The sequence below is a fragment of the Miniopterus schreibersii genome (assembly GCF_964146895.1).
Source record: "Miniopterus schreibersii genome assembly, chromosome: 22".
Lineage (NCBI taxonomy): Eukaryota > Metazoa > Chordata > Mammalia > Chiroptera > Miniopteridae > Miniopterus > Miniopterus schreibersii.
The window spans coordinates 2,473,537-2,490,770 of record NC_138124.1 but is presented as its reverse complement, the minus strand read 5'-3'; the positions used below and the strand labels follow the sequence as shown (position 1 = coordinate 2,490,770).

General features: G+C 57.7%; 1 protein-coding gene across 2 annotated transcripts in view; it reads right to left on the bottom strand.

The window, feature by feature from the left end:
- The window catches only part of PCSK6 (proprotein convertase subtilisin/kexin type 6), a gene marked incomplete at its 5' end in the record, with an annotated part of 102,777 nt that extends 91,702 nt beyond the window's left edge, over positions 1-11,075 (bottom strand). For both annotated transcript variants that reach the window (XM_081124518.1, XM_081124519.1), the window contains one exon: positions 10,818-11,075. In XM_081124518.1, the coding sequence (XP_080980644.1) occupies positions 10,818-11,075 (258 nt within the window). The remainder of the gene's footprint in view (positions 1-10,817) is intronic.
- Positions 11,076-17,234: the final 6,159 nt, after the last annotated feature.

The following is a 17,234-nucleotide window of genomic DNA, read 5'->3' as shown; positions in this document are numbered from 1 at the left end:
GCGGCTCCCAAATCCCTGGAGCCCAATCTTCTTGGTTCCAATCTTGGCACTGACACAAGCTGTGCAACCATGAACAGCTTACTTAACATCTCTGTGCCTAGATCTTCATCTGCCGAATGGGGACAATACTAAGGAAAACAAATGAGTCGATAGCAGGAAAGCACTTAGAAAGTTACCTGGCACATAGTCAGGGCCAAATAGGTGTCTGTGGTCATTATGGATTATTACAATTAATTTATTTTTGCTGTTATGTATCCTATGGAAATTCTCGTGCATGTGCACAGAGAGGCATGACTAGGTATGATGGCTGCAACACTGTTTATAAGGCAAAAAATACAATAATAACAATAATACTGGAGGCAGATCCAATGAACATTAATAGGTAACCATGTAGCAAAATAGGTCACATCCATAAACTAGTTTAAAACTATTTTAAAAGAATCAGATACTAGTGTGAGAAGCTTTCCAATATGTATTGTTAAGGCTAAGAAAGCCAGGGCTAGAAGACATGTTCAGCGTGATCCCATTTATATAAAAAATCAAGCCACTCAAGGTCCACGTGGAAATGTGCGTGTTTCTGAAACAGGACATGTGTCCACTGGAGTGTGGACAGTGGTGACATCGGGGAAAGAAGCAAGTTGGGGGATTTTTCCCTTTTACATCTGCACCGTTTGAATTCTATACAATGGAAGAATATTTATATAAAATGTGGCATTTTCTGAAATAAGACAAAAATGGAGGCCCTGTCTGGGCAGGCCCAGTTGGTTAGAGCATCGTGCTGATACGCCAAGGTTGTGGGTTCGATCCCATCAGGGCACATCCAAGAATCAACCAGTGATGCGTCAGTAAGTGGAACGAATCGATGTCTCTCCCTCTCAAATCAATCCATCAATAAAATTAAATTAAAAACGCTCAATAAAATCCTTGAGTTAAACTGAACGAACGTTATCAAGTCCCGAGCCCTGTGTCAGGCTAGGATGTAGGACACTGTGACCAGGGGTACAAGGCGTGCCCCCGCCCGGCGCTGACATTCCAGAGCAGCTGCAGGATGCCCACTTCCCCAAGGAGTCACACAGGCTCCACGGACCCAAATGTCAGAGGAAAGGTTCAGTAAGTTACGAGCCAGCCACTAACTGGGGCGCTGGGTGCCCATTAAAAATTATGCCATCGCGTAGTTACAGGCCTGGGAGGTCCGAGATGCAGAACTGTCTGCAGACAGTGTAAGACATCCGTGTGCACGTGGGCGTGTGCCCATCACATACACGTATACCTGTGTGCACACGTACACAGATACACGTATGCACACTCACATACACACGAATATGTTTTTTTTATCAGTCCTTTCCATGCTTTCTAAGTTTTCTAAATACACGTATTCCTTTTGTACTATATCAAGAAGAATTTAGGTAGTGACACAATTTTATAACCAGGCGGTGCCACCCTCATGCCCCCGTGTGCCCCCCTTGAGCCCCTTCTCGCCTCTCAAGGGCCCGGCCCCCCTGGGTGTTTGCTTGGAAGCGGTTCCACCCTCCCCTGGGGAGAGGAAGCACAGGGCTCTGCAGGCTGGGGGCGGGCGCCATGGGGACGCCCCCGCCCTTGACACTCTGAGACTCCGAAGTCAAGAACGCTGCCCCATTGGGGCGCAGATGAGCCTTGGAGCGAAACCCGGCCAGGGGCAGGACGGGGAGCGTTAGGGGCCTGCCTACAGGAAGCACCCCCGCAGGACATCCTTCCCCTGCACCTCACCTCTGCCTGCTCCGGCCCCTCGGCCTTACCAGTTAGAAACCCCCGCCCAAGGCCCAGCCTTTCCTAACGTGGGCACGGGCAGGGCCACGGGCACCGTCCCCGAGGCGGTGCCCATGAGACACAGGGGTCAGTGTTGTCCGGGCTGAAAGCTTGGTGAACCTCTGGGCGCCTCAGTTTGCTCACCTGCGGAATGGGGTTGACGCGAGGGCTCCGGGGCGATTATCACGACAGACCTTGGTGAACAGTGAGAGCAACGAAGGAGCCGGCTAGCGGTAGTCAAGGTGGGGGTACTGGAACCCCGTGACCCCGGCTAATGAAAGGTGCATCAGGGAGCTGGACTGGGGGAGAAGCCACGCCCGGGACGTGGGCCCGAGGAAACAAACTGACCCAAGATTCTGATCACAAGGCGCTGCGGCCTGGTGGGGAGGCAGACGCCCTCCCAGGCCGGGCCCTGGAGCTTTGGGAGCACAGTGCTCAGCCCTGCTGGGCTGCAGACAGGCCGGGAAACAGCGCTTTGGCTGATGCTGAAGAAGAGATGTTCTCTAGGGGGACCACACCGGGAACGGGCACCCGGTTAAAACAGCGGCAACGAAGAGCTGAATGCTGCGGTGCAGGAGCCTCTGCCCGATTTAAAGCGGGAGGAAAGCCCAAGCCTGCGGTCTGGGTGGCAATGTGGGGACTGGCCTGGGAAGGAGGCGGCAGGCGGTACCGGGGGCACTGTGAGTATGTGGGGAGCAGGCTGGGCTGCAGGGGACAGACCAGGAGGCGGAGTGAACAGGACACGAGGGAAGGAAGGGAACCCAGTGACGTCCTGGCTGCCAGGTTGGAGGAGAGGGGATCAGAAAGGCCAGCAGACGGACAGCCTTGCCTCCTCCGAGCCAGTGGGACCTACAGGCCCTGTCCTCAGCCACCCTCGTCTTTCCCGGACTGCGCACCTCGGGGAGTCTGACAAAGGCCCTGGGGATGGACTTGGGCCCTTGAAGCGCAAGGAGGCGGCTCTGGCTGAATGAACACAGGCGATCAGCTCTGAGAGTCGTCCGCACGATGTTTTGAAACAAAAGGGAGAGAGTCTGGAAGTCGAGGCCTCTTTCAAAGCCCCGACTGACGTTGGACACGGGCCTATCCAGCCCCGCGGCGAATGCCGTCTGGCGCGTCACTCAGAGCCCTGGGAGCCCGACCCAGCGGGGCCATTGCTTCCCATTGAGAAGAGCGGCCCACCCAACAAGGACTCCTCCGTAGGGACTGACATCGGCCAGGGGCAGGGACTCAAGAGCCCCCAGGGGGTCAGGGAGCTGGAGCTGGAGCTGGCGGCCCCTTTCTGGTCTGCGAGCAGCAGGGCGCCGCACGCCGGCCGGGCTGGCGGGCCCCCGGGGCCCAGCTGGTTTGTGCCCAGGCGGCCAAGGGGGAGACAATGGGGCTGTTTCTTCCTCTCGTGGTGCCACTATTTTGACACTGCGGGCATTGATGGGCTGGTTACCATGGGAACTGTGGAGCCCGAGGCTCCCTCCCGACAGCTGAGGGCTAGTCACCCGTTCTCAGAGCTGGACGGAGGTCCCGCGCCTGTCACCAGCTCTTCAGAATCCTCCAAGAGCAGAGTCGCAAGGACATCGGGAAGGTCTGGATTGGAAGGGGTGACGGCACCCACGGAGTCTGAAGCACCCACGGGGGGTCCAGGAGCTGACGGTCCAGAAACAAACTGGAGTGTCCGGGGAGGGGAGGGAGGGGAGGGAGGGGAGGGAGGGCCCTCCCCACGCCAGAGCGCAAACCTAGGAGGGGCCCCGCCGGCTGAGCGTGACTCCAAAAGCAAGGGATTCGGATATGGACCTGTGTCTGAGCGGAGCTGGGGGCCCCGCTCCCTCCCCGTGTTCCCTCCTTTCCCTCCACGAGGAGGCTCTTCCAGGCAGGAGTCACACTGGGCTTATCTCTGAGGCCCAGCACCAGGGAGAGGATACCACGTGCCCTTGCTGAGAACATGAGCACATGTCACTGGCCCCAGGCAACCCTGGTGTGACTTCCGGGCCATCAGATAAGTGGCAGAGTGAAAACTGACCAAAGAGAGCAGCCAGAGGGCCACTGTGGACTAACAGGAAGCCCAGAGGCTGAAACAGACGAGCCAACAGGCCACGTTGGGAGAGGGGGATGCTCGGGAGCCCAGGAGGCGGGAGGGGCATGTCCATGGGCTGGGGAAGAGGAACAGGGCTGCACATGGCTGGGAGGGGTGAGTGGCTAACCAGGTGGCCAGGGAAAGCCATCCTAGCAAAAAGGACACAGCTGATGGAGGCCCCAGCTGGCACCGGGCAGGGGAACTGAGAGCCACCCAGTGGGCTGACTGGATGGACACAGTCACAAACCCGATGGGCGGCCCAGGAGCAGGGCAGGTGGGGTGATTTTCAGGCCTTGAGCTCAGGCACTAGGGACACAATGGTCCCTTTTGGGGACCACACAGAGGAGGAGATTTGCGGCAAAGGATGGGCAGTCCGGTTGCTAATGCGCAGAGTCTGAGCTACTGACAGTGATGAGCAGAAGGGTGGGGGTCTTCCGTCCGATACGAGAGATGCGAGTAAGTCTCACGCTGATAAACAGGAGCCAGGACTGCCTGCCCCAGACACAACTCCTAAGAGGCAGCAGAGAGCTGACAGGCCTTCCCATCGGGTGGCCCACCCTTGTCTGAGAAGCAGGGACAAGGTCCACCTGCCAAAGGCAGTGATGGTGGCAGGCCCGTCGCAGAGCACGGGTTTGGCCCTGGCCTGTCAGTCACAGTTTGTGACCTGCAGCAAGTCACACTTAACCGGACCCAAGGTTTCCTGGTGGGTCAACAGGCCTAGGGACACCTGCCTGCAGGATGGGTGTGAGGCTCCATCAGTGAGAGCACCAACATGGGCTTTGGGTCAGGGCCAAGGCCAAGTACGATGCAGAGACCCTCCACGTGCGGGGGGGTGGAGGGGGAGACGCGTCTGCTGCCTGGCCTGGGCCATGGAGGATCCGAGAAACTACCTTTCAGAGGCAAGATCTAGGCAGAGGCTCAGACCACCAGAGAGCCTGGGATGATCCCCGGAGGGTGGACAGTCCCACGTGGCTCTACGGCCACCCCAAGTCCAAGGCCCGGCAGGAGGCCTCGGACAGGGTCTTCAGTATCAGCAGCTGTGTGTTTCCGACCTGCTCCCTGGCTCCTGCCTAGAGAAATCCAAACCTTCCCAATGGAGTGGTCAGCGGGGCCACCCGCTCTGGCCCGGCCCTGGCACAGTTTTCCCAGCTCCGTGCACTGCAACCGGCTTCGGTCCCCTCTCTCCACGGCCACCCCAATGACTTACAAGGGCAGTCCAGTCACATAAAAACACCCTGCCCATTTCAATCTTACCCTCTGATTAAAGACGCCAAATGAGAGGGCGATACCACCACACTGATGAACGTCGCAGTCCCAGCCTCGTCTGTACACCCCCAGCCCAGTTCACACCCAGGACCCCTCGCTTCCCAGGCCAGCCCAGGCCCTTGGCTCACAGCATAAAAGCAAGACGGCCGGAGACCAAAAGTCAATACCAGAGAACTGGGTCACAGGTGACTGCTATTCTGGGCTCCCCTTGTCCCTCCCAAGTTCCCGATGCTCTGGCTGGAAAGTTCTGGTCCATGATTTTAACACCTGGCTAAGCTTCAGCTGAGAAAGGCAAGCTGTGGGCAGATGACAATTTTTTTGTGCTGACGAGTGAATTCCGCAGGCCCACCTGAAATTCTGGGCCAGGTACATCCCGCTCAGGAGCTATTTTAGGGAAAACTATTTCAGGCAAGTTGAAGATCATTTAACGCTCTTACATCTTTGAGGCCCCTGGCAGCCAGCCTGCCTTTCATGCTCAGACGCAGAACCAACAAATTAGCTCAGTACCTCGGGCAAAGCAAAAAACGCAGGGGAGAGCATGGTGCTCACGTGCCGGCCTCAAGGTAAACATCCGTCCCAAGAGCGCAGCCACCCAGCTGTTGGGGTTCGGTGGGTGAGACTATCTTGCCATCCTTTCACACAAACAACTTGTCTTTCCTGAGAGTCATCAACACCAAAGGTAACAATGGACGCTGGTGAGTGTGAGGACCACAGCCTGGTGGAGGCAGAGGGTGATGGCTGGGAGCTGGGTTCCTGGGCTCTGGGGCCAACTCTGTTCAGCAGCCCCCCATCTTCAGCTGGGCACCCTGTTTTCCGAGGCCACCATTCCCTTAAAAGTGGACCAGCCCACCTGGGAGGTCCAAAGCCGGGGATTTTTACCCGCAGATACACTTCGGATGGTCCGGGAACATGTGTGTATATGAAGTGTGTGTTTCCTTTTCCCCCTGTTAACATTTCATGTAAACCTGTGTATCTGGGTGTGTAGATGTTTATGCGTGTGCTGTGTATATGTGTGTACGCCCGTATACACCACCATGTGTAATATATTCTGATAGGAAAGTGCATATACACATACATACCTACGTGTGCACACCACGAATTAGAACACGACACACACATAAAGCCTGAGGCTTCTCTCCCTAGCTCCCCCCCATCTCTGCAGAGGCTACTACTAACTAGACTTCGATGCGACTCCTTGCTCCAAGCCCAAGCATTCGTAAGTAATACAGACGTTGCTCAGCGTGTTTTCAAAAGTCCGCCTCTACACACACCGGGCGCCTGCACCTTTGCCTTGCTGCCCAGCGTCACCTGAGAGCCGTCTACGCAGGTCGGCATCTGGTCAATTCCTTCCTGGCGACTGCGCTGTTCCCCGCTGCGGATTGCTTTCCACCCTTCCGCTGGTGGGCCTTCAGACTGCGGCTCCCTCCATCTGAAGGGCCGGCGGACGTTCCCAGACGAGTCTGCTTAGCGCCTGTCCTGGATGTGAGCTCGTGGCCCGGTCCGACCTCCCAGTGGACGGCCAGCCTATGCTCCAAAGCCGTGATGCCCACGCGAGCTCCCACGGGCCGCGTCTGCGCGCCCGCGGCTCTAGATCCTGGGGAACGCCCGACACTAACGCTCCCCCACGCGGGCCCATCTGAGACGTGGGAAGTGGCACTATCGCCTTAGACTCCGTAACTCTCGGGGAGGCTGGCTGTCCTTTCTCACTTTTTTTTTTTTTTTAAATATGTCTTTATTGATTTCAGGGAGAGGAAGGGAGAGGGAGAGAGAGAGACATCAATGAGGAGAGTCATTGATTGGCCGCCTCCCGCACGCCCCCTGCCGGGGATCAAGGAGCCTGCACCCGGGGCCTGTGTCCTGACCGGGAATCGAACCGAGATCTCCTGGATCCTAGGTCGATGCTCAGCCCCTGAGCCCCGCCAGCTGTCCTTTCTCACGTTTATTGGCCCCTTGGCTTTCTTCCTCAGCCAAGTCCCCATTCATGTACCTCCCCTTTTTCTACGTGGGATTTCTCTTTTTCTTATTGATAAATGATCTTGATTACTGACCCAGTGTTTGCTTTATAGCTTTTTAAACAATCCACACACTCATCTGTCTTTTCCATGTTATGCGTTTCCTAGTCTGTACTTGCTTTTTAACCTCGTTGTATCTTTGTTATACAGGATTTTTCTGTTATTATTTTTAATCCCCACCTGAGGGTATTTTTTCCATGGCTTTTCAGAGACAGTGGAAGGGAGGGAGGGAGAGAGCGACATGGATGTGAGAGAGACACATCAACTGGCTGCCTCCTACGCGCCCGGAACGGGGCCGGGGATCGAGCCTGCAACTGAGGTACGTGCCCTTGGCCAGAATCGAACCCGGGACCTTTCAGTCCTTGGGCTGGTGCTCTAACCACTGAGCAAACCGGGCAGGGCTTTTATACAGGGCTCTTAGTGTATCAATCTTTACCTATTCTATTTGTACTTTAAGGAACCCTTGCCCGATGCCATGAAGGTACCTCCCCACTCTGGTTATTTCTGAACGTGTCACGCACACTCAGGTCTTTCGTCCTGTCTGGGCTTCCCTGCTGCACCTGGGAGGGAGGATCTGATCGTTTCCCCGTGAACGGCCGGTTCCTTTAGTACCGACTGGATTGCCTGGCCTTCCCCCTCTGCCGTAACTCCTCTGCTCACATGCACAAATTACCGCAGGTGCCTGGCTTTGGGTCAGTGCCACACCGGATGGGACCATCGCTGGGCCAAGGGGAAACCGCTGTGACCGCCGCGGCTTTGTGGTAAGTTTCACTCTCAGATCACGCACACTCCCCGTCCCGCTCCTGCTCAGGGTTGCCGCAGGTATTCCAGGCCCTCCCTCTTCCATCTGAATTTTAGAATCGTTTGTGTGACTTCAAATTCCACAAAAAATCCTGTCTGGCTTCAATTAGGTGACACTGAATTTACAGATTAACAAGTCCTCTCATCCATGAACATAATCTATCCCTCTAACACTCAGACCTTTTTATCAATACTCCTTTGAATATGTTTTCCTCCATGAAAGTCTCACTTTTTAAAGATTTATTCCTATGTATCTAATAGCTTTTATGTCAGAGTGAATTATAATATACTTTATTGCTGATCCAGCAACCCGCTCAACTCTATTAGATTGTATAGTTAATCTATATTGGATCACCCATGTGGTTAGTTCTGTCATCTGCCAATAGTGACATGTCACTCTTTCAAAGTTTCAGTGCTTTTTTTTTTAAAGGCATGGTGCATTATGGGGGATCCTTGACCGGGAATCGAAACAAAGACCCTTCTGCCCATCGGCTGACGCTCTAACCACTGAACCACACAGGCCAGGGCAGACCCAGAGCTTTTATTAGACTTTCAAACTTTCAAAGGGATCCAGGATTCGAGAAAGGTGACTAACCACCAGTCTAAATGACCTTTGCACCACGTAACATCGACGGAATCGGGTTATCAGGTGAACGAAGGAGACTGAGAAGAACCAGGCGAGAACTTACAGGCGAGCCAAGACCCAGGACAAAAGCAGGGCTGAGAGTCGGGGCAGGTACCAGGAACACTAATTGCCCATTAAGGGTTCAGGGAAAGTCACACAAAGGAGACCTCAGACCAGAGGATGTGGCCGGAGACAAAGAGCCGGGACCATAATTGTCAGAGGTAACACACGCTCCCTGTGTCCTCACGGGCAGCTTGCATCCCGGGCCTCACCTCCGTTTACTCACCCATAAATCAAAGCTAAGAATATCTACGTCTCATTTATGAGTCACAAATTCTCCTGGCTGAAAAGGCAAGAGAGGTTTTTAAAGAGTTCTTATTGAGTAGGTAGAGGCTGGAACGCTCCGGGCCTTTTCCACATTAGAAGGGCTCTTGGGGGAGGGGGAAGAAAAGCTGGTTTTGGACTAAAGTGCAGTAGGCTCTCCCTGAGTAATCACTCACACACTCACACTCACACACTCACACACACACACACACACTCACACACACACACGCGCGCGCCACTGAGACTGCGTGGATCCCCCATCAACTAATCCCTCAGCCTGTGAATGTCTCCACAGGGTCACCCGGCGCCACGCTTGCCAAGCTGAATGACCAGGCTGTGTGCAGTCTGCTGTACAGAGCTGGGGGACCCTGAGAGACCCCCCAGAATGTCCCAGGTGGAGGGGTGCAGACCCAGCTCAGTGAGTCTGACAGGGCTTGTTCCAAAGGCGCAGCATTTTTGGTTCATTCTGTGGACAGGACTGTGTGTATGTGTGCGTGTGGGGGGGGGGGTCGCTGTGCCTCTCTCTTGCAGCATCCAGAAGCTCACAGCTCAACTTCAGTTCCCCTCTGCTCGTTTGATTACAGGAGCCAGAAACCCAGGGCTTTGTAATTTACCCAGCAGTTTAAGTCCCTCTGAGCCGAAGACAAATTGGTGGGCCCCCTGGGCAGAGCAGCCAAGTCTGGCAGTGGCCGGGGGCCCCAGCAAACGCGAGACGCAGTGGACGGGCGGGGAGCCCGAGGAACCCCTCCTTCCGTCCGGACCATCCACTGGGGAGATGCGGGAACTGCGCAGAGCAACGCAGCCAGTGCCACCAAAGGCAGACTCTTCAACCACAGGCTGTCTGAAGGGCCCCCAGTGATCCAAACAGACACACAGACACTCAGGGGCCTCTTTCAGGCCCCTCTGACCCGCCGTGCCAGGTATGGCTCAAACGACAGGAGCCACTTTTCGGGAAGGCCACACATCCGACAGGAGCAGCACTGGGACAGACAGACAGAGGGTGTAGAAGAAACGCCCTTTAGATCAGGGCCCCGCCACGTGTTGCCGGCCGCTGTCAAGATAATGACGAAACTGAATTTCACAGCGAGCACTCGGGGTTGGGTTCTGAGCTGTGCTTCCATCACCCCGCTGACGCCCCAGGTGCGCAGTTGGCAGGACATCTGTCACCTGCACCGGAGGTCCCCTGGGGGCCTGCACACTTGGCTGTGCCCCTCCCTCCATGGGGCCCAGTCCCCCTCCGCCACCACCCAGGGTGGGGCATGAAGAGGGGACCTGCCCTGGTGGTCCTTGGGGTCATGGGCCCTCATGCCCGGGTCTTGTCCTCTCTGCTGAGCCACAGCGCTAGTGGCGGCTGAGGCCTAGGAGGAAGGGCTCCTGGCCCCCCCAGGTCATTCCCTGCTTGGGGCTTTGCTCCCGGTCAGCACGGGGTCAGTCCCTGTCCCTGCCTGCGAGCGGGAAGGGGCTTGCTAAGGTCACACACCTGGTGGGCGGACGCTGCCCTGGAGCAGAAGCCTAGAAACAAAGCAAACTGCCCCCCCCCCGCTGTACACTCCCCCCCAACACGCACCGCCCCCCCACCTGCAGCCGCCCCGACAGCGGCTCCGGGCGGGGCACCAGGAGCCCTCCCGCCAGGCGCCGGGGCGCAGGGGTCCCGGGGACTCCGGCCACGCTCCGCGCCTGTCGCCCAACAAGCGGCCGGCCGCCCGTCGAGGGCAGAGGTCGCGTGGCCCAGAGCTGGGTGGCGCGGGGGCAGCGCCCGGGGCAGAGCCCCGCGGCCCGGCCGGGCAGGTGTCCGCGCGGTCACCCCGCCCGGGGAGCGGCCACGGGCGCGCGGGCCCGCGTGGGTGCCCGCCCCGCGCCGCCGGCGACTCCCCGCGGGGCGCCCCGCCCCCCCGCCCGGGGCCGGGAAAGTTCGGGGCGCGCGGCGCGGCGCACTCACCTGGCCCAAGTTGAGGTAGCCGTGCGCCGCGGCCACGCGGTCCGCCTCGGCCGCGCCGCCCAGCACTTGCACCGCCCAGTGGTTGGTGTAGACGGCGCGCGGCGGCGCGGAGCAGGCGGCGGGCAGCGCCAGCAGCAGCAGCCAGCGCCAGGCGCGCAGCGCCCGCGGCCGGGGCGCGGGCCGCGCGGGGCCCCCCGCGTCCTGGGCGTTGGCGCGGGGCGGCGGGGGCCCGGGCGCAGGCGGCGCGCGCGGAGGCATGGCAGCGGCGGCGGCCCGAGCGGCGAGTGCGCCGGGGGGCGGGGTGCCGCCTTTTAAAGCCGCCCCGCGCCGGGAAGCGCCGCCGCCGCGGGCGGGGGGGGAGGCGGCCGCCGCGCGGAACCGCCCGCGCCCGCGCCCCGCAGCGCCCCGGGAACTTCCCGCCGACTTGTGGGGCCCCCGGGCGCGGGCACAGCCGCGGGGCGGCCCGGAGGCGCCCAGGTGAGGCGGTCCCGGCGCGGGGGGCGGGGGGCCCACCTGTTGGGCGGCGCTCTGGCGGCTCCTTCGCAGGTGGCCCTGCTCGCCCCAGCCTGAGACGTGGCCTCGCAGGGGTGCTGGGTTCGAGGGGAAAGAGGCCGCAAGGAAGGACGGGTCATGGCACTGCCCCCCCCCGCGGGACCCGCTGGAAGGGGCGCTCGAGTGGGGCAGAGACGTGTGACGCGCTGGCCGGGCTCCTGAGTGCCCGGGAGACACCTAGCGGCCCGGCGCGGCTCCAGCCACCCGGGAGGCGCCGCGGCTGTCCCCAAGCGGTCCCCTGGTAGCGCTCCCCGTGCAAGCGTGTCACAACAGTACCAGCCCGGTGGGGCCGTTGGGAAGGTGACAGGAGCTTTGGCACGTAATAAGCTGTTGAAAAATGTTTGTCTTCATGAGCGCAGGGCCTGGGACATGGTAGCTGTTCCCTAGTGGTGTAGAGACACTTAGAAGCTGCCACGAGCTGGGCTGGGCTGTGGGAAAGTGAGTGAGTCATCCGGCGGCTGCTGCCCGGAGCAGCCCAGAGCCCGCAGACGCGGGTCTGGTGCACCCCGTGAAGGCCAGAAGTGCTCACAGGTGCACAGCAAGTGGTGAGGGGCGGGCTGGCTTCAGGACCCGTCTCCATTCCCCCCCCATCCTGGTCCCAACTGGCCCCATGTGGAAAGTCCGCCTTTATCCTGATTCCCACAGGACAGCAGAAAATAGGCCCAGGAGGCCTTCAGGTGGGGAGGCGAGGGCTGACCTGAGGCTGTCCCCAGGAGCGCCCCCTTTTGTTTGGGGTGCTGTGTAGAACTCGCTGAGCTCAGTGGCTTAGCAGATGGACAGTGCCAAGGGATGGGCAAGGCCTGGGAGAGAGCAGGACCCATGGAGATGGCTCTCCCAGGTCGTCTCCAGCCTCCCTCTCAGGAGCCCTTGGGTTGTGTAACCCACATGATTCATTCTGCAGGCATGAGTCACCCCAATAGAGGTGGAAGAGAAGTGGGCGTGGCGGGAGGCCCTACACTTACCGTGGGAAAGTGAGGTGAGTCATCTTGAAGAAGGGACAGGGCTGAAAGCGATGGTGTGGCCACCATCTCCTACAGGGACAAGCCAAATCCCTGTGCACAAGGGCTCCTGAGGGAGGCTGGAGACGACCTGGGAGCCAGCTTCCCGGGGCCCCTCTTGGGGTGGATTTCCCGACGTGCTTCCCTTTTCTGTACTAGATGCGCCTTCTCCCCCTTCCCTCCGCTGGCGCAGTGGGGTCAGCTCCCCAGACAGACGCTCGAGGCCTGCCCCACGCTGCAGAATGCAGGCCCCGGTGGAAGAGGGGCTGCCCTGAAGGAGCCCACAGCACCCTGGCTGCCCACCGAGGACGGACACTGGACTGAGTCCCGGGGCTGGATTGGAGGTCTTGCTCTGTCACTTATCAGCAATGCATCTGGGTGACACCTGTCACCGGTCTGGCCCATTGGCTGGACTATCTCTCAGCCCTGTCCCTTCTTCAAGTATTCGGCCACCTTCTAAGGTGTGACCGAGCCGCCCCTGCCTCCCAGGAGGGCATCCCCTGAACAGCAGTGATTCCGGCCGGCAGATAGGGTTTCTCTGTAATAACTTAGTAGATAAAGGTTGAGCCCACTGACCTGAGAGGAGACTAACGTGAGTCTGTGTTTTGATTTGGAGGGATCTGAATTCATTTTATTCACGGATTTGGTCCTTTTGGGCTGCGCTTTCCATTTACCGGGGAAGTGCCTGGGCACTGTCTTGGCTTCCATGTTGCAAGGACACCAGCTTCCCCAAATGAACATCCTGTATCAAATCACCTCCGGGGTTCCTACTGATTTACACGGTGACAGGATGGGCCCAGTCACACAAGGACCAGCCCTTTGCATTGTGAGAGGACCTGTAGTAAGACCTGGCCCATCTTCCTGCAGGGAGGGGACTTATATTCCCTCAGCTCTGGCTCTCCAGGTGGCCCTGGGGGTGGGGGAGGTCAGGAGGCCTGGGGATGCTCAGGACGTGGACCAGAAAGGTGACAGGAGCCTGCTCGCACGTCAGAAGTTGTAGAAAACGCTAATACAGATCCGTGATATCTATACCAGCGTCTTTCCGGATCACGCACTGGGAAGATGCTACTGAATTGCGTGTTCTCGTGCCCGGAGCTGGTCCCTTTACAAGCAAGTACAGGATCGTGCAGCTGCGGCCAAGGGATGCCCAGTACTGCCAGGTCCGCTGGACAGCAGAGGACTTCGCACAGCCCCTCGGGGTGTGTTGAGACAGAACTTGATCCAGAAATTGCCTCCACTTAGACACTTCACTGAAAGGTTGCATTTGGGGAGACGTGCTAGGTTCAGGGGCGTATCCCTCACAGGATGTCTGCCGGCACCACCTCTGGGATGCGGGGAGAGCAGGCGCTAGCCCAGCTTCACCACTGCCCCTGAGCAACCTCAGGCTAGTTGCTCCCAGGCCCTCTGCTGGAAAGGGCAGTGACAGGGCTGTCCCCGTGCAGGAGCTGCTGCAGGAGAGGCCCCCTGAACAGCACAGCACCTGGCACAGAGTGAGTGCCCGACAGTGGTGACAATGTGACCTCTGCTGCCTCGGGACCCGGGGAGCCCTCCAGCGGGAGGCATGGGCGAGGCTGCACATTCTGCTCCTTACACATTTTTTCACATTTTTTAGTATGTATTTTTTTCATTGATTTTAGAGAGAGAGGAAGGGGGAAGGAGAGAGAGAGAGAAACATCTATGCGAGAGGATCGTCATCGATCTGCTGCTTCCTGCCCAACCCTACTGGGGATCAAGCCCGAGTGCCCTGACTGGGAATCAAACTGGCGACCTCTTGGCCACCGAGCCACTCAACCACCGAGCCACACCGGCTGGGCTTTTTTCACATTTTAACATCCCTGAAATCACTGGTCTGGACAGAAATTGAATTCCAGGGAGGGTGTGTGTTTCTGCCAGTGATCTGGGGGCCAGCTCCTGAGATCGCTCAGGAGCCACTGGGAGTGCGATCTCAGACTGAGCACCCGTTTATGGTTCAAATACCCAGCACAGGGTAGTCTACCCCCCCCCACCTGGGCAAGGTAGAGACCGAGGGTTCCCCGCTGTCCCTCTGTGTGGCGATTTATTTCTCACAGCTTCCTCCACTGACGGCAGAGCCCGTCACTGGTGCAGCTTTGTGGAGGGGTCCCCCGTGAGCTTCCCAAATTGGACATTTTTCCTTCTCAGTAATATACATAAAATACTGACGCAGCCTCCAATGAGGGGTGTCCCTGAGATTCGATGCCATATGGTGTTCATGCCTTCAAGACATATTGCAGCAAAGATGCCCGTTTCACTCCCTCAAATGCATCCGACCTTTTTCCTCGTCGCACCTATTACCACCCTACAGCAAAGGAACAGAGAGTGCGATGTTTTTAATGCAAATCCATGTGCATCCTTCGGCAGGGGACCTGAGATGAGGGAGGGCCCTCCACCAGTTCCAGAGAAACCTTTCCCCGGGCCAGGGGTTCTACACACCAGGGGTCCCCCACTGGCTTCATGTCTCTGCCTTTCAGGCTTTTCTCTCTTTTTCTTTCACCCTCAATCCCACCCACAGTGGCTCCCCTCTGGGCCCTGCCTTCCACTTTGTATTAATGCCCGTGCATCTTGCCTCCTCCTTGTGGGCTCTGATTCATATGGGCCCTACCCCTTTCTGGGGGATGTCTGGCCATCTGGGGTGGGGAGGGCATGGAGCAGCTCAAAGCCCTCTCCACGTCCACCCACTCTTTGCCTCTCTGATTAGACTCTCCCTTTCTATCTGGATCCTCATTGTCTTAAGAAAGAGCCTTGTGAAAACTGCTTCTCCTGCTGAACAGTTATCCTGGATCTAGCAATTATGTATCTCAGTGTTCCTTTCACAGACTCCCACGTGGAAACTTAGTGTCAAACAAGGAATTTCAGAGCAAAAAAGCCGAAACTCCCTGAGATGCCCTTGCCAACTAAGAGTGAGAGCTTAGCGATTCAGCCAGTTTCCCTTTTTGCCTTGGCTGCCAGGAGGCCCAGGGCCCCATGAGATAGGAAATCACAACTGTCTATTTCCTCCCTGCGGCGGCAGTTAGGATACCTTTGGTTACAAGTACTAGAGTCCCCAACTCGAAGGAACACAAACAGTAACAGAGGCCATTATTTCACAAACAGAAATTTGGTGATAGGCGGGTCCAGGGTTCTTAATTCAGTGATACGAGGGCTCAAGATAGCTTTTTATACTTTGCCTGGCCTTTTCCTCATGTGCCTAGATACCTGCCACAGATTGGAGCACCTTAAATAGCCTGTGAGGAAGCCTCCACTGACCAGAACTGGGTCACAGGCCCAGCCCTCTGCTAAGTCATCACTGACCACATCGATGCGGTGACCCAGGTAGGTTTCTATCAGTCTTGGCTTTTCTCCCGGGGAAACGTTCCCTGAGCACATTGCTGCCCCAGATTCTGCAAAACTGGAGTTCTGTTAGCAAGAGGCAGCTCCAGGGGGGCCCTCGGAGGGTCTGCATCCCTTCAGGGAGATTCTGCCAGGCGCAGGGCAGACTGCGAATGAATATTTATTGAAAGGAGGGAGGGAGGAGGGGAGCAGGAGGGAGGCTCAAACGTTTTGAATGTCTATAAGTTAACACAGTCAGCCTTAGGCAGCTGTGACTCGGACCCCCACCCACACCCCAAGGTCACACTGCACTTTCCCAAGTCCCACAGCAGGCTGCGGGTCTTACTCCCCAGGGCAGACACCACAGAGTCCAGGGCGAGGCTCAGGCTCATTGCCTAAGTCTCTTCCCGAGTGACAGTGAATTAGGAACCCGGCTCCCTCACAGTCAAGGCAGATGGAGGGACATGGGAGGCAGGGTCCGGGAGCGTTGCAGTCACAAGGCGGAGAGAAGAGCCAGAAAATGGTCCTTTCTAAGAATTGCTTTGGAAACCGGCGCGTGTAGAAATGGATAATGTTCTGGAAAGTGCTTCTGCGGGGGGAGGCATCTGAGATGGGGCTCGAATGAGGTGGGACGCTGTAGGTGGGGGTGCCCAGCCCCTACCCGGGCCCACCCTCCCGGCCCTGCGCTGGTCCCCACCCCACCTCAGTCACTCAGGAGAGTCCCTGCCCACTGCCGGAGCATCTCTGTGCCCTTACAAACACGGTTCCAAGCAGCTGGAAAAAACTCTCTCGCCAGCCCCTCTCCCATGTCTCTTCTTCCCCTTACAGCCAAACAAAACCTCAAAAACTTTCATGTCTCCAAGCACTTTCAATTTCTCTCCCGCTCTCTCTCAATCCCACTTCAATCAGACCACCTACGACTACTCACCCCATGGCTCTCGTCACCGTCACCAGCAGCCCTGAGGTGCTAAATCCAGTGGTCAGTCCTTGTCTTAGGAGCCCCTCCGGAGGCATCTGACACGCCTGAGAAGCCCTGTCCTTGAAGCAGGCCCCCTCGGCCTCCAGGACACACACACACACACACACACACACACACACACACACACACACATGCACAGGCATGCACGCACACTGTCCTGGTGTCCTAGTTGTCCTACGAACCCTGAGAAGTGAGGATATTTTTTCTATAGATTTTTAGAGTGAGTGGGAGGGATGGGCAGGGAGAGAGAGAGAAACATCCATGTGAGAGACACACATCAATTGTTGCCTCCTGCATGTGCCCTGACCGGGGCCAGGGATCAAACCTGCAACCCAGGTATGTGCCCCTGGCTGGGGATCGAACTCACAACCCTCCGGTGCACAGGCTCTAACCACTGAGCAACTCTGGCCAGCGCTGTCCTTGCCCTCTTGAGTCAACACAGAGCATCCTCATGTGAAAACAGCTCAGGATTCTCCCACAGCTCCCAGCCTCCGCACAGCAAAACCCCAAGTCCTTACAAGGCCCCGAGCATCCCAGTGATCTACCCCCACCCCACTATAC